Source organism: Sturnira hondurensis, unplaced genomic scaffold (assembly GCF_014824575.4).
Source record: "Sturnira hondurensis isolate 20B ecotype Veracruz unplaced genomic scaffold, ASM1482457v3 Scaffold0011472, whole genome shotgun sequence".
Lineage (NCBI taxonomy): Eukaryota > Metazoa > Chordata > Mammalia > Chiroptera > Phyllostomidae > Sturnira > Sturnira hondurensis.
This window is the reverse complement of record NW_028084103.1, coordinates 132,129-156,284: the sequence shown is the minus strand read 5'-3', so window position 1 is coordinate 156,284 and position 24,156 is coordinate 132,129. Positions and strand designations below refer to the sequence as shown.

The following is a 24,156-nucleotide window of genomic DNA, read 5'->3' as shown; positions in this document are numbered from 1 at the left end:
TCTAAACTAACTATACTACTCTGCCTGGATCTTCGCATTGTTGGCCTTTGAACCATTTTATAGTTCTAAGTATGTGCTCTTGTCTTCTAATAAACTCAGAACTTTTAACAAGTTCTCAAAGGGTAACTCTTATTATTCCCAGTGGAAGTAAACTCAGTAAAAACTAAGTTTCAGAAAACAGTGTTTCTGAGAAATTATCAAATATCATGAAGAAGAATAAATGGTTAATTTAAAAGGAAAAACAGGTACGACAACATAACATTGAAGTACAATTGTGGTAAGGGAAGACAATATAGATAAGGTTTCACCCTTGGTATTCCACTTTTTCAAAACAAAAAGGTCATGTATATCAATTTGCAGTACAGTAAAATTGTGTTCAAAGTTTATTTCAAGTCACAGAAAATATACAAACTAAGACAGCAGAATGGTCTGTTTTTGTTCTGAGAGAAGATGATGGGAGTCCTCCACCTGGCACCAATTTGAATCATTCAAGGGTTAGGATGTAGAAGCCATCTTTTTGCAACATTTAAACAAAGTTATAGAATTAATTTCCAGATTTGTTGCCAGGTAGTTTTGAAAACCTGTAAGGAAAAGTTAGGAGAAAGCCATTAGAAGTTGACACAATGTTCTTTACCCCAAACATCAGGAAAAAACATTGAAAAGGTGGAGGAGGGAGGCCACACAGAAGAGCAAAACACCAGGGGCAGATTCCTAATGTGTCTGCCTCTTGCCTCTCAAAAGTAATCATCCTTTACAGCAGGGTTTCTCAACCTCAGCATTACTGACATTTGTGACCAGATAACTCTTTTTATGGGAGAGTGTATCCTGTACATTATAGAATGTTTAGAAGCATCTTTGATCTCTACCACTGAATGCCAGCAGCACACCATCCCCCTAAAGTTGTGAAAACCAAAATGTCTCCAGACATTTCCAAATGTCCTGTAGGCAGTCCAAACTGCCTCTGGTTGATAACCAGTGTCCTAATGATAATGGTATATAAGCCTGTCAGTGATAGCTGAGATGGATGACAGCAAGCGAGGTATATGATGGAGAGAGCCAATATTTTGGCTACTGTATGCAGATATCAGCTATTAAACATTAAAACCTCACCTATGTAAATTGCATAGAACTACATGCACACCACACATACATACACACACACACTAATGTAGGCTTAAAAAATAGTAAAAACTGAGTAAGGTCTGTAGTCTAGTTAGCAGTAATGCGTCAATGTTGACTTCTTGATTTTGAATTATAGGCCAAAATGGTATTTATTGTACGACACCTTCTCAAGATGGGGGAAGTTGTAAGGAGGGTACATGAGGTACTATTTTTCCAACTTCCTGTGAATTTACAATTATTTCAAAATAAGATTAAAGCAAACAAAAAATCTTGCCCTGTGATTTACGTACAAGGCTTTGAAATGAGGCATTTCATAAGCAACAATACATAATGAAAGAAGTTTTAGAAACATTTCTACCTCCACTACCCAAAAACCATTTCCTCACATTGTAGGGAATGCCTTCTCTGGCATAAATTAATTAGAAAAAGTAAAAAAGAGGAAGTGTTTTTTATCTGTTCTTTTGAATATAATAGGTACTCTATACCATTACTGAAAGAAAATAGAATGCCCGTGGTATGTGAACTGAAAAGTTAAAGTACTAGTCATACCAAAAGTCTAGCTAAGCATTCATCTAAGACAGATATATTTATTTCCAGTAGGGATGTTGTAATGATATTATAAATGTGGATTAAAATATAATGCATTTAGTAAAGACTGTTAATCATTGTAAATGAGTCCACTATTATATGATGATATATGGATGCAAATTATAATATGAATAGGGTAAAAAGTATACATTTAAAATGTGATATTTTAGGTGATATTGGGATAATGTGAATTTTAAATTGTTTTTACAAAACAGAATTGTTTATGAAATACAAGCTATTGGGGGAAATTGTTTTAAAGGAAACACCAATACATGTAATCAAGTTAGGTGACATGGTTAAGATTCTTTTTATCTAACTGATGAGCAAGAAAAATAAAGGCAGCAGTGTATAGAAACCTCTCAAGTGTATAAGGACTGCTGGTGACAGTAGACATTCACTAGCTTAATTATATGCTGCAGTACAGTTTAAAACCTCAAAATATTCAATATAACATAAATTCTGGAAACTAAAACATTTCATTGAAGTGCTTTGTATTCTTGCCATTTTGATAGGACAGCCTGCTATAAAATAACATAATTGACTGTGGAAGGATATACAACAAACTATATTTAGAGGTTATGTCTGGGAATTGGGATTGAGGAAGCAGAGCTTTATTACCCCCAATTTTTTACATTTCTGTATTTGATTAATTTTGTTACATTTGATTGTATATTACCTTTGCCATTAGGAAAAAAAGGTTTAAAAACATTGCTACTAATTCAAGAGCTTAACAAATGCTCTGTAGCCTCCTGTTATTCTGATAGGGGCTGACCTACTGAAGGGTGAAGAGTCTAGCTGAGAGGAGTGCAGGCCTCAGGGAGTCTTGAGATCAGGCAAGTCTTGTTACTTAAGGTTGGAAGTATATACCCCAAATGAACAAGGAGTTTGTCTGATTCAGGCCAGATAAGTATCCTTACCTTTCAAGGTGCTCCAGTGGATTTCTGTATTTGCTCCTTTAAGATCAGGATACTCTGCCTCTGTTCAGGAGGCAGCATGGCGATCTGGTCTGCAGTCAGCTGAAGAACCTGCATGATCAAAGCAGCCTGCGAAGAGAAAAAAGAATAGTGAGTGTTAATGAAGGAACATTAATGATGGCAGCTAAAAAAAAACACAAAACAATACCAGCTTGTGTCCAAAAGGAAGGATATTTCACACGTTGACAACAGCCTCCCGGAAAATCAACCCAAAGCAAACAAGAAACCAAAACCAGCTGGTGAGAAAAGGCATAATGAAAAGCAAAAGTATAACAACATCTAAGATTATAAGATTTAAAACAGACACCTTTATGAACCCAAACTTCTTGCAGAGTAAATTGATATCTGTGAGCCCTAGGAAGTTTTTGGTTTTCAATCCTTTTGAACGTCTCTCCTTTTCACAAGTTTTAGGCCTTTACATCAGACATGAGCTCCTCATAATGGTCAAATAGAGAAACAGAAGGACACTTGTGGGGAATCTGCTACTGTTTTTAGGGATAAGCTTGGAAGGGGATGAACAAAAGGATTTGGATTTTCAGGTCAATTTGGCCTATACAAAAGAACTGCGATTGGCAGATAAACCTAAAATGTAAGATTAGCTGCCATTTACATACATCCATTTAAGGATTTCAGGAATGGCTCACAAATTTTCAGGTTAACAAGATCAGAGTTCTAAAAGTAAACATCACTGCTAAAGCGACTCTGAAAACCCAGTGCAGGGCACACAGTAACTACTAAAAAGAGGATTCCAAAGGATTTGTGCACATAGAGGCAGTCACGCAGCGTTGCTTACCTTCTGTGTTGCTTACCTTCTCGTGGTCCTGTGGAGTGACTTGGTTCTGGCCAGGACTAAAGCCACCAGGCTGGCCCCCACCCTGGATATTTGCTCCCTGCATGCCTGCTCCCTGCATGACTGGAACCTGTGTGCATAAAGAGAGATGAGAGATTTTTGGAACATCTCATATAGGTAGCCAGAATTCAGCAACAGCAATGTTAAAAATAGGATCTGACTATGAATATGAGTAAGAAAAGCAAATTAATGATTCTGAAGATCATTTCCGATTGCTAGCAATGGCAGAAGGCAGAGTTTAGGCAGAGATCAACTAGCAAGTTAGACGCGTTTGCTTACAACGGCTCCAGCATCATCAACAAATATCACACCGCACAACTGGATATCATTAAATCAAGCAAAATTCAGCCATATAAGCACACAGAACACGGAGCATCCTGAAAACTAGTGTTCAGTGGAAACAGAAATGAAAGCTGACAGGTTCTAGAGACAATGTATGCTGGTCCACTGGGAAGCTACATTCACAGGGACATCGCCTACCTCTAGTTCAATCAGATATAAGTTGTTCATCCCAAAGGGCCCTATCCCACAAGCAAGGCAGAGACGCTCCTAATGGCAGAGGCAGAAAGGAGATGGGAAGGCCACTGGGGAAAAGATTGCTATTAGCCCAACATTTGGTAACTTTCCAAAGAGAATATGCAGCAGATGCTGAATACAGACCAAGAAATATGACTGACCCGAATTAAAAGAACAAAGTGTAGTTATATTATACTTATTAGTATTTCAGATCTTTGGTGAGTTCAATCTTTAAGAAGACTACCATAACCCAAAGAAAGGCCTCAGACCCTCCAGAATCTGTGAAAATGTCCTTATGTAGTTATATTCATATTCAGGCATCACCCAGAGCTTAGGTGCTCTTATTAAAGACACATCATTAATAAACTTGTTACCTGCTTCCCCGGCAGATTAGAAGCAGCAAAGCATAAAAGAAATGTGGATAGACTGTTAGGAGCAGATACCATGACAGCAATGTGAGGAGCCAGATGACAGCCTGACAGTGACAGAAACTAGGAACCAAACAGGAAATAACTCCTCTACTATAGCATATATAATAATGGATACAATCAATGATGACCTTGTATAAGCAAAATGATTAAAACCATTTTTTGTAACCTGTTTAAGGGAAGAAAGCATAATGCACTTCACAAGTTATTTCTCATCTAAGTAGTTTAATAAATTTGATAGAATAGTTTTATTATCCAAAATATTCACTTACATGCATGGATTAATTTCCTAAAGACACTAGAGAGATGAAGTATTAGTATGGCTTTGTACAGCCTGCTGCACTATCACTTTCTGTTCTTTTAGCAATGCTGAATCCAGAGACAGATATGATCTGTTACGGATCTGAAACATCTCTAAGAATAACCTTCCTGAAGCTTTGGAACTTTGGAACTTTGTAACTTCACAAGTAACTTCATAACTTTGTAACTTGAAGTACCGTAATGTGATGTAACCATTCACTAACTGCCATTTAAAGTTTCTAGAGTGCCTATTCTAGGCAGATAACTAATGATATATGTAATCACACATCTAGGTTTGCCTAAAACAGTCCCAGATTAAATACTAACAGACCTGTCACTCACTCTCAAATGTGTCCCTGTTCAGTAAGTTACACAATAACCCTAGTAACAATAATCCTTTTACTGATGACTTTCCAACTTATGTGTACTGGAGTGAGTTTTAAAATCTGATTTGAAATTATCAATTAGGAATATACTGTTAAGTGAAAAATAAGGCACAGAATAGTGAGAGGAGTGAAACATAAAAATATATGTATATTCACATTTGAAAAAGTATGAGTATATATTCTTATTTGTTAGAAAGAAACAAACAATCTAATAAAAACAGTTATCTTTAGGAGCTGGGGTTACAGGGGAGACAGGTACAGGGGAAGAAGTGAGGTTCTTATTGTGTATCTATTATATATGGGTGAATATATTTTACATATTTATTTATAAGTATACACACTAACTTAAACCATTTTAAATGGTTTGAATGTAAATTTCTTTCTCTACCTCAGATCTAATTAGCTTTATAGAACTGACTAATGAGAACTATATGTCTAATATCACAGGGTAATTACTTCAAGCATTAGCAGAGACAAAGGAGCAAGACATCCAGAAATAGTCTTCCAAGCACTATTTTCAATGTCTTTCTCCACAGAATTATCGACAGAATTATATAAGCACGTCAAGTAGTTATTTGTTGTTTTTCTCTCCAACTAGAATGCAGGCCCATAGGGGCAGGGACTTCTTTAGTTCACACTGCTATTTCCATACTACCTATGGCTCTGTCTGGTACATAGTAGCTGTTAGATAAACATTTGTTTAATGACTGAGTGAACACCTAGAGACCATTTTTCATTTGAGGCTACTGACCATAGAGTGTGCACACAAGAAACACAGAGGTCCATGAACACATTTTTTAGAAGCACAACTTGAAAAACAATTAAGAACAGTTTTCTTCTACATATACCAGAAACAAGATAATCATGTTTCATTTTAAAGAGGGGGATGTAGGCACACATGTACCAATGTAATAGGACAGAGTGGTAATAGAACAGAGTGGTACACTGGAAATAAGAGTGGGTGCTACTCCTTGCTCTGCCACTTTTTACTTGTGTTAATTTAGACAAGCCACCTGAATACTTGGGTCTCAGTTTCCAAACCTACAAAATGAGAGAAGTGGATGATTGACATGTTCTACTTCAGCTCTGACATTCTCTCCTCTCTCTCTCCCCTCCCCCCCCCCACAAAAGAAGGAAGGCATAGAAGCATAGAAGAAAGACAGAACTACGCAGAGGAAGGAGGAAAACATATATAGGTAAAAGGAAAGTGGAGGGGCCAGATGCAGGGGTGTCCAACCCATAGCCCAGGATGCCTATGAATGCAGCCAAACACAAAATTGTAAATTTACTTAAAATACTATGAGATTTTAAAATTTCCATTAGTGTTTGTGTATTTAATGTGTGGCTTAAGACAACTTTTTCTTCCAGTGTGGCTCAGAGATGCCAAAAGGTTGGACACTCCTGGGAGGGAGCTGAAGGGTCTGGCATATAAAAACTCAGGGAAGATACACACCTCCCCATAACCAACTGGGGATGAAGAGGGAGGAGATGACAACACATAGACAATCACAGACAACCATATACTCTCACTGCTGGAGACATACAAATAAGAAGAAAGCAAAGATCAGAATTCAGTTACATGGGTTTCAGGTGAGCATTAGTAAACTGCCTTTCACGCTCACTGTTTATTTAGGGTATGCAATGAAAGCAAATTAAAATTAAAACAGGTTTCTGTACACCTAAGATTATCTTTACACGCTCTTTATAGGCTCTAACACAGTGACTTTTAGGGTTGTACATTAGAATCATCTGGGAGAGGTTTTACAAATGACCCATGCCTAGATTCTACGGATATACTCTCTATCTCTAGATTTCCAGGGCCTCTGCTCTAAATGGAAAAGCTCCTGAAATTGTTGCACAAGGTTGCTCTTTTGGACTATTATCTCGGTAATCAAAAAATCACCACCCCCACAAAAAAAATCACCACCCTAAGGGACAGAGAAACTACAGGAAGGGAGATTCTAATCTTCCCTTTCCAATAAGCTGACAAATAGCCCAAATCAGAAAATAGTAATAATCAGGCTCAATAAGTAGTTCCTGAACAGATCAAGATCTCACATAGAAGCTAGAAGTGAATGCCATACACACCTGTCTAGATCCCTGGGGGCCAACTGCCCCCAAGTTAATTGGATTGGGACCCTGGATTCCACTAGGTATAGGTCCTCTAGGGCCAGGGACTGGGCCCCTCGTATCCATGCTCCTGGCCTCCATCCCTCTGACTTCCATTGCACGGGCTTCCATTGCGCGGGCCTCCATCGCACGGGCCTCCATTGCGCGGGCCTCCATTGCACGTGCTTCCATTGCACGGGCCTCCAATCCTCTGGCATCTAATCCTCTCGCCTCCATGGCTCGTGCCTCCATCCCTCGTGTGTCTATGCCTCGGGGATCTCTTCCGCCTATGAAGCAAGGTACAAGAAAACCACTGTGTAGTTATTCACCTTTACTACAAGAAGAATGAACAATCCAGGAAAGAAAAAAACCAATTCCTTCAGTCACATTTACCTCCAACCACAGGACACCGCTTTCTCCTTCCCAGTTTCTCAGATGTGCAGATAAATCTTAAAAATGCTTGCCAACCCTACCACTCCAGCATTCTTTATTCCAGATTAGAGCCTAAGACAGCTGGGTTTATCACCAACCCACAACTGCCAGGCAGTGCTGTGCCATGGTCTACCCTTACCTCTGCCATCCAAGGGTGGACCCCTCTGATCTAGCATGGGTCCTCTTGGCTCTGCCATTAGAGGTCTGGGCTCGGCTAATGGCCCTCCCCTCATCTCATGTGGGGGCGGGCCACGGCTGTCATGGCCAGGGACGTGGTGCATGGGTGGACCCTGATGAGGTGGTCCCAGGTAACCTCTACAGATGGAAAAAAACGTTATATTTTAAAACAGAGCCAAAAAACTAAGACAAAATTGTCAACCAGAAGATCACTGAGTAAAAATCAGACAAGAACTGATGGAAATATCAGTATATTGAGTGCCAAGAGAGTAACACCAAACAAGCTGAAGAAAAGCTATGGAGATATAAATCAACATATTCCAAAAATTCATATTTGGTCAGGGCACTCATAATTAAGGAGAAATTAATGCATATTCATTATATATAGTAAGTAGGCAGTATAGTGCTGAAGAACATCGTTACCATATGAGTTAAAATCTAAGCTCCACCACTTATTAGTGTGTGATCTCGGGTACATTTACTTAACTTCTCTATGCCTCAGTTTCTTCATTTGCAAAATGGGACTGCTATTAGTATCAATATCATAGGTTTGTGTATATTTAATGAGATCATCTAAAAGTACTCAGCAGAGCCGGAGGCATAATCCCCATTAATATCAACTATTTTATTATTATTGCCATTATTAAAATTACTACTACCAAGAAGTAATATAAGTTTTTCCTATTCAGGTATGTATGCTAGAATTTCTAATTTCTGAAGATGGGAGTAGCCATGGTTAGTTCAAAATGACATACACAACTACACACCTCTGCCCAAGGGGAAGTACTTAGTCTTAGACAGCAACCAACAGGTACAACTGTATATGGAAAGACTTTGTTCTCAAAGTAAGGGAAAATTCTGATTTGTCTAAGATTTTACTGCTGTGTCATTGCTTACCTAGGCTCTACCTCTCCAGTTACAGAAAGTAAAGTGCCCCCACGTGGGTCATTTGGAGCATCTCCTAAGAGACCTCGAGGAGTTGGGATGTTGGCAGGCAAGGGCCCACGCTGCATAGCTGCTCTGGGGTCTTGCATCGGCACTGACAGGAAAATAAACGAGGAGTTACTGCTGTGAAGGACACACAAGGAAACAAGAAATGACTCTATATACCACTGACAACATAATTCAGACACCTTAGAGTGGGTGAAACCTCACCACAGCAGACTCCTCTTGCAGCTCAAGAACAGAAGCAGGGTGTAGGCAGAATCTGTACCATGTCAGAGGTATGGATGGAATTATATAAAGAACAAACTGGGGAGCAACCTGCCAAGGACTAGCACTGCAACCTGAAGAGACTTATGCTCCTGGTTTTCCTTATAATCAATCTTAGGTCAAGGACCAGAGTCACAAAAGAGAGGTAGGGTCTTGGCATATGTGAACACTGCCATGGCTCTGCAAGAACCTGCTGTCTCCTTGCAGACTGCTATTCCATCCAAGCCTCCTGACACCAGTAGGGAGGGAGTACAGCCTCGGACAGATGCCCATATCATCCATGTTCTCTGCCCTGTGTGAAGAGGTCAATCTTAGGCTTGTGGCCCCAACAGGAGTAAATTAAAAACCCATAACACTACCCTTTTGGATTCTGAACATGAGGATGACTGCCAAGCAGCCCTTGTCCTCTCAACGTCCCACCCTGAACACCACAAGCAAAAGGAAACCCACAGATACAATGGGTACCTTGAACTCGCTCAATTGATGCAGGCCCGGCAGGTCCCACGGGCGAGTGCTGTAGGGTTCCTAGGCGAGCATTCAGTTCAAAAGGAGAGAGAGCAGACACTTAAAAGAGCTTGCATACCCATGCAGAAACATACGCGTACAGACACTGGAGATTTACACATGTTACATTAAAAAGCCAAGACTTCATTAGTTTGCTCCAGGCTACAAAATCTTCCTAAACTATTTTAGTGCCTTTGGAATCTGAAACTGTTCTGCTTTGATCAGCTTGCTTCTGAAGCTGACACCTCTGGGCCACTGATTTTATTTGGGCAGGAATAACCAGCCACTTTCAATTTTCACCTCTGCTACTATGAGTCCTCTAAATCACCTTATGATTTCATTTAAAAAAAGAAACAAAATATAAAAAAGGATGGTTCTTAATCTCTAACTTAGATAAAGAACACAAATATATTTCATATGTAAAAATGAAAGAAATTACATTGAATGTGAAAGTCAAGATTTATTCTGGAGACTCCCATAGCAGAAGTACCAAATGGGGAAAGGGCAGTGAATGAACTTTAGACAAGGAAAGAGAATATCACTCTTCAAGAAATACTATGCCAGAACTGGAGAACATTATGTTGAGCGAAATAAGCCAGGTGGTGAAAGACAAGTACCATATGATCTCACCTTTAACAGGAATCTAAACAACAAAACAAACAAGCAAGCAAAATACGACCAATGACACTCAAATACAGAACATGCTGACAAGGTCCAGAGAGGAGAGGGGAGAGAATCATAGGGGAAAAGGGGAGGGACTCACATGAATAAGTATAAAGGACACATGGACAATGATTAGGGTGGGGGTGGAAATGGGAGGGAGGTGGGGAGCACTGGGGGGGCAGGGCAGGGAATATAAAACAGAAAACTGTACTTGAATCAGAATTAAATAAAAAAATACTATGCCACTGCTAGTCTTTGATAATAAACAGACATCAGGATAAGAGCAAACAAAGACTAATGAGATGACAAGGGCACTAACACTATAAACAAAAGTGGCAGAAGGCAAGAGGAAGTATCTTCTTAAACATCTCACTGTCTCCTTTCACCATTACAAATGTGCAAAAGAAACAAAGATTCCAAGAAAAGAAAGACAAACTAGGTACAAATGGAAAGATTCTTGCTTTCTCTGCTGGTATTGAAGGAAAACAATAAAAGGAAACTCATCTCACTCTGTCTCTTTATGAAAGTAGCCCTAATATACCTTCAGAACTTGACCCATTTCCCTTTGCTAAGTTTTGACCAGAAAAATATGAAGATAACTGTAGCAGGAAGGAAGATGCCTTATGGAAGTATACATTAAAAAGCTCTAGCTTGAACAGTGGCTTGGGGGAGAGGTAAAAGTATGACTGAAACCCCAATTCCTTCCCATGATTACATACTTTGGGATACATACACAATGTATTGAGTAGCCAATGGGGGTAGGGCACAACTGCACAAAAACATGGGATGCTAAGATGAGATATTTAGTCAGTAGCTTGTCCTACTATCAACTGTCTGACAAGATTATTAGTTCTGTCACTTCAGTAACCAACCCCAGTGTACACAGACAAGAAGTAAGTATACAGTCCTATATCTTAATATTTTGCTTAAAAATAGATTTCACTTATAGGCCATATGCTAAGAAGTAACTTAAGCTTCTCTACGACTATCCAAAGAAAATACATTTGGAAGTTAATAGAGGTGGTATGGATTGAACAAGAGGCTAGATTCTAGAATTAGAGACTTCAGAATCAGCTGTCACTTACTAGCTGGGAGAAAGGATTAGTGTACCAAGTCCAGTCCATGTTACTCAGATATCAGCATTTACTTACCACGTCCCCTTCAGTAAATAACTCAGTACTCTGAGCTTCCATGTCTTTACCTGAAAACTGAGGTGCTGCCCCTAACTCACAGGTTGTTTATAAAAATTAAATGACCTGGACTACAATATGCATTCAGTTTTACTAGTTAGTTCTTTATGTTTTCTCACTGTCTCTCCTCCTAATGTTGTTTTCAACTGAACCACTGTATTTTCTTTTCTTTAAATTCAAATAACATAGAGAAATAACATGGAGATTTTGGAGCTTCTACTGTTGTGGTATCCAGTGTTACTGCCACAGCACAATATACACCTACCAAGTAAGCTTCACAGACCTTTGGTCCCTCCCAGTTTCCTCCTGGGTTTCAATTTAGTATTCTACATATTCAGCTGCATATTATAAACTCATTATTAAAATTTCTTACTAAATCAACAAATATTTATACAGAGAGAACAAACATGTCAGCAGAATCATCAGATTATCAGGAAAAGGTGAAATAAACTAAACGGCAACAAAGGATTCATTTGCTTCATCATCAATTCTTATAGACCTAGGCTCTGAATCACTAGATGGAAAGTCTAGACTAGAGGTGTCCAACTGAATTTCCTACAATGATAGAAATGTTCTATATCTGTAATATCCAGCAGGGTATCCACGAGCCCACTTTGGCCACTGAGCAGTTGTAATGTGGAATTAAATTTTAGATTTTACCTAATTTAAATTTAATTTTAATTACTTCGACATGGAAATATCTGTATGAGGTTAGTGGTTTCTATATTGCCATCTTAGACAGTGCACGAAGATAAAGAACATTTTCAAGTCCAGTTCACATTAATCAGGTATTACTATTTATTTACCTTGTGCTCTCTCCATGGACACCGGTCCACTTCCTGGCATTCCAACCTGCGTCTGCATTCCTCCTAGAATAAAAGGGCAGGAAAGAAAATACACATTAAAACAGTGGGAAAAATTAACACAGTGGCTGAGTTAACACATTTTCTCTCTGCCACACAAGCAGAAACCTACAAAGGAAGATAAGTACCACCAAACAATGTAGCTACATAGAAGACGGAAATTTGCTATTATACCTTAAGTTTCAGTGACATAAAAGTGAATTAAATAAGAATATTTTATCTCACTGGTTACCAGTACCTTGGCAGGCAGGTTCTGTAATGCAGAACAATGGCACACAACCATGTAACTCCTTCCATAGGAGACTGTGTTATTTCTGGGGTATTTTGTAAATGTGCGGGTATACTGTTTAGCTATAACAAAGATTTGTGGGGGCATTGCTGGCATTTAATGAGAAGCTAACAGGGATACTTCAATGTATGAGATAGTTCCACAAAATCAAGAATTATCTCATCTTGCAAAATTTTCAGATGTCCCATTGAACATTCACACAAATGAAAATCTGTTTATAGTCATCTGAACTTAAAACCTAGGTCTGTTTCATTTGTAAACAAAATGGCCTTTTGAAGTGACTGAGTAAATTATGGGTACTATATTTTTTTCTGTTATGAACTTTACCAGGAGTTTTCACCATTTCAGAAAATCACATCACCAACGTCAATAGTCCTTGTGGTATCTGACTTGCAAAAAAAAAAAATACCTGTATCTGTCTACTTTTGTAACTTTTACATTCACGGTATATGTGCAAGCATCTGATTGCTACCTTTTGTTTTCTAGTGTAGTTTTGCCTGAATACTTGCATATTACAATTATTTTTTGTTATAAATTAACTTCTTTTAATTTATCCTTTATAGTACAGGTAGGGAATTGTGCTGATTGTCTTTTGGGAAATCAGGTTAAGTAGGTTATATTATGTGTGCATTTCATTTCAGGATAGTAAAGAGTCACTGCAAAGTATCTGTTATGAAGAGGGAGCACTGGGTCTAATAGTGGAGAACTACTGGTCTATTCTAGCCAGTCAGGGTGTGATGACTGCTATGTGAAGAATACTCATGTACTCTAAGTCGCTGTCTGGTCCTTTGCACATAGAAATACTTCTATTTTCCTCAAGGGAACAGTATATGCTATGAGTGGGGAAAAGAGACAAGCTCAACTGTTTGCAGTCATTAATATCAATACTTACCTATATTACCAAGTACACTTCACATTCTCTTATTCCATTTAACACACCAGGTATCAAAGAGCCCTGGATAAAAAATCCTGAACCTGTGCTAGCCCAAGTCCTGCTACTAAATGCGATTTCAAACAAGTAATTTGATCAAATTACCTATTTCCAGGCATTCTGGTATGTGATATGAAGGAACTGGCCTAAACCATTGGTTCTTATAATATGGTCCTCAGATTAGTGGATTCAGCATCACAAAGGACCTGTCAGAACTGCAAATTCCCAGGGCCCTACCTCAGACCTGCTGAATTAAGAGAATCTGGGGGTAGGGACCAGCAATTTGTATTTTAATAAGCTCTGTTGGTGATTCTAATGCACACTAATGTTTGATAACTGCAGGTCTAACTGATTTCAAAGTTTTCTTCTAGCCATAAGATTTTGATTTATTTGGACTGCTCACCAAAACAATATAAAGATTTAGGATCTGAAGAATGTGGTGGCAGAAGGAATTATGGGCATGATTTCTCATATTATAAACTATCACATAATGGCACTTTTATTGTATGCACTAGCTTCCCAGAAATGAAATTGGTGGGTCAAAATGTATATGAATCTTTACTGTGAGGCTACTTTCTCAAACAGCTGAAAAACTTTACATTTCCACCAGCAATGTTGTTCACGATACCACATTTTCCATCAATAGTGTCATCTCTCTTTGAAATTTTTGCTAGTTGGATGGGTTTAAGTAAAACAAAATTTTGCTATTTAATTTACAATCTTAATTTTATAAGTTAATTTACAATGAATTTGTTCTTGTTGCCATTTGGATTTGGTGTTCTATGAAGTAGGTACTCATTTTCTTTGCCTTCTCATTTATCAACTGTCAAACAGCTTTGTCTAGAGTATCTTGAAACTCTTAGTGAAGTTTGAAGTTTTAATAATTTCAGAAGTATGAATGCTACAAATTCACAAAAAATATCACTTGAAAATTCATTTACACTTAACATCAACTTTTACATATTTAAAAAAATTATTTTTGCAATTCTTTAAACCTAGAATTTAGAGTTCCTTATTCTTCAATAATATAGGCATTTAATGATATTCATTTTCCTTTAAGTACTACTTTCACTATTTCCCATACTTTTTTATACGAAGTGTAATACTTTTCATTGTCTTTTAGATAATTTGAAATTTTCTACTTTGCTTTAATTCTAAAATTACCTAGAATATTTTTCCAGTAAAGCTTTTACTAGGTACCTTTTATTTATTTCTAATTTTATTGGCTCATAATCAGAGAATGCAGCCTATACAACCTTAATGTTTTAAAATTTGTTATTTTATGGCTAAATACATGGTCAAGTTTTTTGTTTGTTTGTTTGTTTTAATGGGCCATGGTCACTTGGGGGCAGGGGAGTGACTCTTCCAGTCAAAAGATGTAAGGCACCCTCTATGTATTAAACCAAGCTTACTGATTCCATTATTTTATTTTTTAATGTCCTTATTTATTTTTCGTGGACTAATACAGTGCTACTCAAAGTGTGGTCCCCAGACAATGCTGAGCCACACTTTGTGAACTCTGTGTTAACAGTTCATGACAATGTAAGTCCAGAAATGGAGAGCAGTCCATTTAGAAACCTTTATAGCTATTTGACATTGCTGTGACGTCCAACTGCATGGTCAGTGTGCTTGTCTCACTGAACAGGAAATTTGGATGTTTTTCAATTCATGTAATCAGCTGTGTATGTCATGGCTTGCATACTTGTCATGTATAGTAGGACCACATTACAACTATTTTAAGGTAAATTATGCACCTATATTTCATAAATGTATAAAATACAGGATCTATTTCTTTCACTGAAAGATAATTTAAGTTTAACTATAACACTATAGGATAAATGAAAACTGTGAGTTGCCAAAATTTCTGTAAAAATCCCTTCTTCCATTACTTGTTAACTTATCTCTGTACAAAACAGAACAATTTAGATTTGAATTCCCCCATGAGTAGTGTTACAGTCAATCTAACCCAGATTAGATAAATTAACAAGAAGCAAGTTTGCTGTATAAAAACTTAATATTGATATACATTGTGTATTCATACAGGTGTTTCATATGGGGAATCACTATTTCATGCATAATTTCAGTTACAACTGTTGAATGACAAAAAGCTAAAAATGTAATATTCTATTAATTACCATGTGTACTTTCAATGAACACATGCAATTTTCAAAATTCTGTTTTCTTCCTGTTTTTGGCCTGAATTAATGAAATGTAATTTTATAGCTGTTAATATGAAGAAATGTGTCCATGTATTCTGCATCTGTTTTTTTTTCATGTGCTTTTACCCTAATTTGTCTCTGGCTTTTAATGGAAGAATTCAGTCTTTCACACTTAGTAGAATAATGACTATACAAGATTTTATTCCTTCCCCCTTCCCCTACATTTATTATTACTTACTTCACAAATATAATTTTCTTTTCTCTGTCTTTGCTGCCTTGGTCTAGTTTCCACTCATTCTAATTCTATGTTACTGTACCTTTCCACTTTATTGTCCTTTTCCCTGTTGTCATAAAATCACACATATAGGATTTGTATATATAAAATCAACTATTTCCTCCCCTAGGATATATATTTCCTAGTTGTATATTAATCTTATATCAAGATCTATCCCATTTGCAATAAAAAACTTCAGCAAAATACCAAAATGGTGAAGACTCTAAATGAAACGTACCTCCAGGAGCTAAGGAACCAGGGACAGGTCCTGTTACAGCTGTTGGTATTTGCCCTGGTGCTGGAACTCCAGCCTGCATAGAAGCTTGCATCAAAGGAGGTGCACCATTGACATGCATGCCACCCTGAGCAAGAGAAAAACCAGAGTATGTAGATGTTTCTGTGAAGACGCAACATACAAAGTTTATGACCTTAAAGAACTCTTCAAATTGATATCCCCAAATATTCTACCAAATATCCGTTTTCTATAGCATGTCTGAGGCAGACTTAAGTTTATAACAACTTTTGAACAGAAGATGCAATACACATGAAAAGCCTGCTTGTAACACAGTTAAGGTGGACCACATTCTGAAAGCTGAGATTGAGAAGTTCTTATTTGTGTGCAGAGGCTACAAGTAGTACCTATCATTGACTTCATGATCGGGGCCTGGCAATAAGAGTAAAAAAAAAAAAAAAATAAGTGCCTTGAACCCAAAGAGAAAAAGAAGAAACTGGGACATTTTTATAAAGAAATTGAGGGCAGTCTTCATTTTTAAGATTTAAAGAAAAATTTTGACCAATCTTTTCTCATCCCTGTCCTGAGATATAATTTTGGTTTAGGGAGAATGTTAATTTTTTAACGCTATATGAAGGCTCCTGGAGGGAAACCGACTGTTATGTTTTCACCGGTGTATTCCCCAGAGAACTGCGCAGTTCCTTGGAATAGAAAAAGCTCAATAAAAAAAGAATAACAGCTGTTACAAAAAATCACAAATACTTTCAGAAAACACAAACAAACTCTAAAACAGAAAGTTGTATAGTGAGGTGGTTAGAGAAAATAGGCTAAGAGGTCACACAAAACCAGGTTTAGATCCTGGATATTCCACTTACAATTATGCTGTTTTTGGATTGGTTAACCACTCTGGGTCTTAATTCATTTCATTCTATTTCTGAAAAAAATATTTATTGAGTTAGAGCAGGGGTTAGCAAACTATGGCCCAGGGGGCAAATCTGGCTTACTGCCTCATTTCATAGTTTTATTGTAACACAACCACACACATTCATTTATGTATTGTCTGTGGCTGATTTCACAACTCCAAGGGCAGAGTTGAGTAGTCAGGACAGATTCCACAGTCTGCCAAGCCAAAAAATACTTAGTACTGGGCCATTTACAGAAGATGTTTGCCAACTCCCACCCTAAACCTTTATATGATCCATCCAAGTTGTTTGCCTCTGCCAATCTGATAGGTGAAAAATGGTAGCTGTTTGTATCTTTTTGAGGTTGAACACTTTTTCATATATTTAATGTACATTTGTATTTCCACTTTTGAAAACTGTTTATGTTCATTGCAAACTTTTCTACTGCATTATTGATAATTTTCTTAATGATTTACAGGTCTTTTTAGCTACTTATGAAAAATTCCAGTTATATAAAATGTATAGAAAATTAACCATGCAGCTTAGGAAATAAATTATATACACAATTGAAATCTCCCACATGGTCTTCTCCAATTGTACCCTATATCCCCTTTTTAGACAACCACTTAAGAATTCTTACAGATGTTTTGAAATTTTATGTAAATCATTATATACTAAAGACATTCTTTCCAATTCACTTAACATGTTTTGGGGATATATGCAGACACATATATCCCATATTTTGGGAATGCTTCCACAGTCACTTGTTTTCACTTCTGTATGGTATTATGTTTTTAAGTTATCTGTGTTGATACCACGAATCCTAGTTCAACTTAATTGCTATATGGAATTATGTTTTTGAAAGTCAGTCATGGTGACATACGTAGTTTATTTAAAATTCCATTCTGCTGATGTATATTTAGGATGTTTCTAATTTTTCACTACTATAAGGTGGCAACGAACATTCTTAAACATGAGTAAGGGCTCTTAAGTAATAAACCTGCTGTTCACATGTATGGCAAATACAAGTTTTGCCCAAGTTGTCATCTGTCTTTGGTGTTTATTTCTTTTTCTCCATATAGACATTTATCAGTTTTCACATGTATTGAGTTTTTATGGTTTCAGTTTTGTGCCACACTTAGAAAGCTAGGTTTTTACTTTTTTCATTGGAAAGAATGGAGATAATATGATCGCTGTATGAAATGAAACATTGTGTGTAAAAATAACAAAGTGCCAATCCCAGTGCTATAAATGCACAGACACACAAAATTAGCTTATCAAAAAAGGCTTACAGTAAGGATCTCTTTGTTTCACAAACTGGGCACTAAATCTATATTCATTCAGATGTCACATATTCTGCAAACTAGAAACTGTTTCTATGCCTGGAAATTGAAATTACCATATGGCTCCTGACCATTCTTCTTTCAATATACCCTCCTAAAATGAAAATGGCATTCTAAGACAGATTAAAAAAAAACATTAAGGGGTAAAACCCTACCAAAGACTGGGCCCCAGGGGCCTGAGGATTCTGCTGGTTCATTGACACATTGGATCCTGAGGCAGGCCCAGCACTGTGGACTGGCTGAGGGTTGCCTGCAATCAGTGTTGGGATATTTGTCTGGCGATGCAGAATTTTCTAAAAGGTAAAAAGATAAATCTATTAGCTGTCTTCTTAACAAAGCAATTAGGTAGTTCCTACCCTCACTCAAGGTTTACCCCAGCATTTCCATAAAAGAACCAGAGGCACTCACCAGGGCAATTTCTGGATCCACAATTCTCATCACTACCTGAGCCTGTAGCAAAGCATATGCCAGTTGAGGATTCTGGAGCAACATGTTCCGTGCTTCCTGGGGACTATTCTGGACACACAGCTGAGGAAATAAACAGAAAAATCATCAAGTTCAACACTTATTACTTAAAAATCAATAGTGATTTACAGGCATCCTCATCTGAGAAATGTAATAATGTAGTGATTTTTGGGAAACAAGGTAAGACCTCAAAATATTGGTCATGGCAGGCAAGAGAAGGAAGAGGCATTTCAAATACCATAATACCATCATTTAAGGAAAAATCCACATTTTTATTTTTCAAAATATTTTATTTATCTATCTTTAGAGGGGAAGGGAAGGAGAGAGGGAGAGAAACATCAATGTATGGTTGCCTCTCATATGTTCCCTCCTGGGAACTGGCCTGCAACCCAAGCATGTGCCCTGACTGGGAATCACACCACGATCCTTTGGTTCACAGGCCCACGCTCAATCCACTGAGCTACACCAGTCAGGGAAAAATCCACATTTTAATATCTATATCTGATATCTATGGGCTACAAAAACCCAGACAGGTTGTATTGGTGTGTTTGTGTACTAATGGAAACTCTTTGCACAAAATGTAAAGTATACTATGGACACATGGATTAGCGAAAGTGAAAGACATGGTGGTCAATAAGTACACCTTCTACTTGAGTGCAGGGAATCATTTCCATTAACTTTATCAATTAACTATGGAAAATTTGATGTGATTGGATTTATTCATAACTTAATGCTTCCTCCCACCTTCATCTGTTTCATCAGCTCAAACATCTGCTCTGGTGGAAGACTGGCAACAGCTTTGCTAATGGACTCAGGGGCATCCTCAGGACTGATGGTCTCTCCATAAGGTGACTCAATGACAGGGGCACCAGTGCCAAGGCCTAATTGGGAAGAAAGTACAAAAATATTAAGAAGGCAAAATAAAGAGGTAAATCATTTTAGGTATCTACTTTCCAAAGCTGCTGTAAGGACCTGTTGATAACTTTAAATTCCCTGGAGCTGAGAAATAGGTGACTTGCAAGTCTTTTATTTCTGTGGAAGAAGTGACAGAGTATATTTTCTGCTCTCAGAGTAAAGCTTGGACCATGATAACATAGGTGGACCGAAATTAGGGATTGGGCATATCAATTTCCTTTGACAAGCACTTTCTGAAACAAAAGGTTTAAATAGAAAAAGATGCTAATTTCTAAATGGAATTCCTGGATCTATAACCTAAAAAAAAAAAAACCTTAAGAATGCCTTAGTATCCCTACCAATTACAGATCTGGCAACACAGTTACAGGAATGGCAAACACCAATAACATAATCAGTGCTACTAATCACTTAGTAAGCCTGAATTCATCTTCAACTGGAATTAACTCCTTGGGAACTGAAGGATTTCTAGTCAGCTTTACCTTGTTTCTCAAAGATAAACACTTCCCTGATGTAGGGCACCTCAGATGGGTCAAGTAAAGAAGTTGTGTGGGTAACCATTTAAGCAGATGCTAAAACATACCATAAATGGAAAATCTTCATTTTTTACATCTTTGCTACCTCATGCTGCATACAACTTGGGTTTATACTCACTCTTCAGCTCTTCTTTGTTCTTCTCACTAGCAGCATTGTCCACTCGAAGTGCTCTCCCACTGAATTCACGCCCATTCAGGTTTCTCATGGCACTAAGTGCTGTCTCTTGGTCTTGGTATTCACAGAAGCCATAACCCTTTGGCTTTCCTGTCTCCCTATCATATACCAACCTGAAGAGCAGAATCAAGTATCAGGCACAAATGTTACATACACACAGGGTTCTTGCAAGCACTGCCATGTTCTAATTTGGTGAACTGTAAGGCAAATAACTTTACCACTCTGCCTGCCTCATTGAAACATTTTTTAAACATTTAAAAAACTTTACTTTTTAATTACAGTTCTTCTCCCAGCTCAGGTGATAAGAATGGGATGCTAATAAGGATCAACAGCTTCTCTGTGACTAGTGACAGGTCTTGCTCAGTTCAGGGTGGTGGGAAGAGCCCATACTCAACAGTGTTGTTGGTAGAAGTGACAATAACAAGGGGTGGTTGAGTAAAGAATGCTTACACCTTCACTGGCTTGAGATTGTAGTCATTATTGGAGAAGGCAGATTTTTTTGCTTGACTGTGTGCATATGCAGCAGATTCTGGAGAAAACTCAAACCAGTTACACACATACCTGGCCGACCCTGAAGCTGGACACGTGTGCATAGAAAACATAAAAGGCCCAGGAGAGGAAAAGCCTGGGCATACTTGAAAACGGCATGAACTTTGAATGCCGCCTGCATCAAAAAAAAAATGAATCTTTCAGTAAAAATGAATGTAAATTGTATGGTATATGAATTATATCTCAATAAAGTTGTTACAAAAAAAGAAGAATGCATGTGAAAAGCTACCAGTAAAAACCTTGCCATTATTACTAAGGGCCACATTTATGGTGATTTTTAAAGAAACTCCCACCAAGTAGCGAAAAGGAATCGCACCTGAAACTAACAACAGGTCCAACCTCAGAAAAGATGTCCTTTAATTGCTCTTCAGTAGCCTCATATGGAATGTTCCCCACTAAAGAAGAAAATAAGTAACATTAAAATTCTGAGTCTGTAGCCTAGATCTTTAGTATGAAAGTAAACAGTTTCTATGTTACCAGGGAAAATGTAACAACAGGCTTGAAATACCGTGCTCCTCCAATCCCAGTTACATGATACTCCCTTAGAATTTCAATCTTTGCTGACTTTAACTGCAAGAAAAACAAACCACTGAGACTAAATACAAAAAGTGTACAGTTGTAAATACCAGTTCTCAGACTGACCTAGAGTTACATTTTCCTTAACTTTGGTGAAAACACTTAGGCACTGTTATGAACCTAAAAGTCTGCAAGTCTCAACAACACTAAAAATATCAACATTGTAACCAGCTCATAAGTCCACATTTACATACACACAGTCTCAAAGGAAAATGACCATGCATGTAGTGGAAGATGTTTAAAAATTATCCCGTTTTGTCATACCCCTTTAAAAATGTGCTTTAAAATCCTAACACGTACTTAAAAAGAAATAACTTATTTTGGCTGAAAAGATTACTTAGAAGAGATCTGATCCTTTTAAAATTTCTTTTGCAAGGTCTTAATCGTTCATTCATTTATTTACAACCCACCCTGAAACGCCAGATACCTGCTACCACTATCAACAAACTATTGGATAAAATGTAACGGGCTCTCTAAGCACAGAATGAAAGTCCTTGTACGAGGGCGGGAAGTGGACACAAGTATCTATTCCCTCACCACATAAACTATATTTTGAAATAGGGGGTGAGAAGTAGTATGGGACACCTGCCAAGCGCCCTCGCTTCTAGAAAATAATTGAAGCTAGAAAATGAATGAAGGGAGAAACGCATAGAAGCTGAACGCTAGTTTCACTTCCTCAGCCACATCGTGGAAAGGCTGTCAAACCATGGGAAAAGGGGAACATCACTTTGCCCATGAGTCCACCAGCTTGGGCTCCCCACAAGTGAGGCAGGTAGAGCTGCACGAATGAGGGAGCAAACGCTCCCAAAGCTATTCAAGAGGTGCTGGGGACGCTACTCGCCGCTCACGGACTCTGTCTGTCCCTCCCCAGTGGTTGGCAACAATAAATTCCTCTTACCGAACACCGAACGTAGTGAACGATCTACCGCAGGGTCTCTTACATTCAAACCCGCCATCGTTCTTTTTGTGGCTTCCGGTATGCTAGGGCACACTTCCGTACTGCGGGAGAGCCCAGAGACCCACACACCCTCGTTTGGCTCCAGAACCGGTAACGGCAGGGCCAGGAGGACGCAGGGCCGCTCCCCTGGCGTCATGGCGTCACAGGAGGCGTGCCTTACATTTACTAGAGCAGTAACTCATCCAGGCCGAGCTGCGGCGTGGCAATAACTTACTTGTAAGGTGGATTCAGGCTTCCCCGGGCGAATAGCATCGTTTATTAATCGTTTTTTTTTTCTTAAACTAATGTGAGTAATCCTTGACCACAGCACAGATGGCAGCAGTGGCTTTACCATGGTAACAGGGAAGTCATTTGCTAACAACTGGCACTTTGATTTTAATTTCGTGCTGTTAGGGGAGGGAAGTGATTGGCCCCGCCCCAGCGGCGTGCAAATTATTATTTTGTGAAAGCTGGGAGTGTATGGAGATGGGGAAAGAGAGCCGCGGGAGCCTAGAAGAATGAGCGAATGAGGGGCATTCAATGTTAGACATTGAATAGATGAGGAGATGGGGAGGTAAAGGGAGAACGGACCTATGTCTGCTCTTGTATAGGCCCTGGGCTCCATGTGCTTGGCGGTGGTGATGGGGCTGGACAGCACAGGACATTAGAACAGGACGTGCTATTTTTCTTTTTGTGACTGGCTTATTTCGCTTAGCATAATAAGTTCATTCAAGGTTCATCCATATTATGACATGTGTCAGAATTTCCTTTTTAAGCCTGAATACCGCATTTTGTTTATTCATCCATTGATGGACACTTGGATTGTTACTACATTTTGGCTATTGTGAATAATGCTGCTATGAACCTAGCTGTAAGAATATCTGAGTCCCTGATTTTAGTTTCTTTAGGTAAATACTGAGAAGTAGAATTGCTAGATCATATGATAATTCTATGTTTACTTTTTTGAGAAGCCACCATAGCATTTGCTGCAGCTTCAGCATCACTTTTCATCCCTACCAGCGATGCCAAAGGTTCTCATTTCGACCCTAACCAACACTTGGTATTTTCTGTTTTTTTTTTTTTTATAATAGCTACCCTAAATGGGTGTGAAATGGTATTTCATTGGGATTTGACTTGGAGTTCCCTACTATATTGGAAGAACCTAATGCTTTCCTTTCCTGTGTGTTTCCTTTATTTCATTCAGAACCCTTGGTGTCTGATAATTCTGGTAACCAAATGTTGGTTGTGTTTTCCCACAACAAGCATTTCTCTGCAAATATGTATCAAATATGTATCCTATAACTTAACTCAATTTTGATACTGTCAGATCCCCGTAGGTTAAGGGCTCAGTGGTACAAGACAGCCCCCATTTCTCTTTGGATGCCAATATCAAATCTATTGTCACTTGTGCTTCTGACCAACTATGAATCTGTTCCCAATGACCCCCCTCCTTGGGTTCAATTAATTTGCTAGAGTGGCTCACAGAATCCAGGAAAATGGTTAATTACACTTACCAGTTTACTAAAGTACAATTTATGATAAAGGATACAGATGAACAGCCA

The 24,156-nt window shown here is 38.2% G+C and overlaps 1 protein-coding gene across 3 annotated transcripts; it reads right to left on the bottom strand.

The window, feature by feature from the left end:
* Positions 1-360: 360 nt before the first annotated feature.
* Positions 361-22,698, bottom strand: CSTF2 (cleavage stimulation factor subunit 2). 3 transcript variants are annotated; one of them, XM_037060180.1, is made up of 16 exons: positions 22,556-22,698; positions 21,398-21,476; positions 20,476-20,645; positions 19,654-19,790; positions 18,853-18,972; positions 18,600-18,737; positions 16,206-16,329; positions 12,258-12,320; positions 9,560-9,619; positions 9,285-9,386; positions 8,780-8,921; positions 7,845-8,020; positions 7,253-7,560; positions 3,494-3,604; positions 2,628-2,753; positions 361-581 (listed from the first exon to the last, which is right to left on the bottom strand). In XM_037060180.1, exons 1-15 carry the CDS (start codon positions 22,611-22,613, stop codon positions 2,631-2,633), a joined length of 1,911 nt encoding a protein of 636 aa, XP_036916075.1. In that variant the 5' UTR covers positions 22,614-22,698; the 3' UTR covers positions 361-581; positions 2,628-2,630. The 3 variants fall into 3 exon arrangements, with proteins under 3 accessions (XP_036916075.1, XP_036916077.1, XP_036916078.1); XM_037060182.1 differs by lacking the exon at positions 9,285-9,386; XM_037060183.1 differs by lacking the exons at positions 9,285-9,386; positions 9,560-9,619 and having other exon boundaries at positions 22,556-22,697.
* Positions 22,699-24,156: the final 1,458 nt, after the last annotated feature.

Coding starts and splice junctions, on each gene's coding strand:
- CSTF2 (XM_037060180.1), bottom strand. CDS start 22,613: ATGGCGGGTTTGAATGTAAGAGACCCTGCGGTAGATCGTTCACTACGT. Junction 20,646..21,397: donor GGACCTGTTGTTAGTTTCAG/GTGCGATTCCTT, acceptor TCTGCTCTTCAG/GTTGGTATATGATAGGGAGA. Junction 9,387..9,559: donor ATCAATTGAGCGAGTTCAAG/GTACCCATTGTA, acceptor CTCTTCACACAG/GGCAGAGAACATGGATGATA.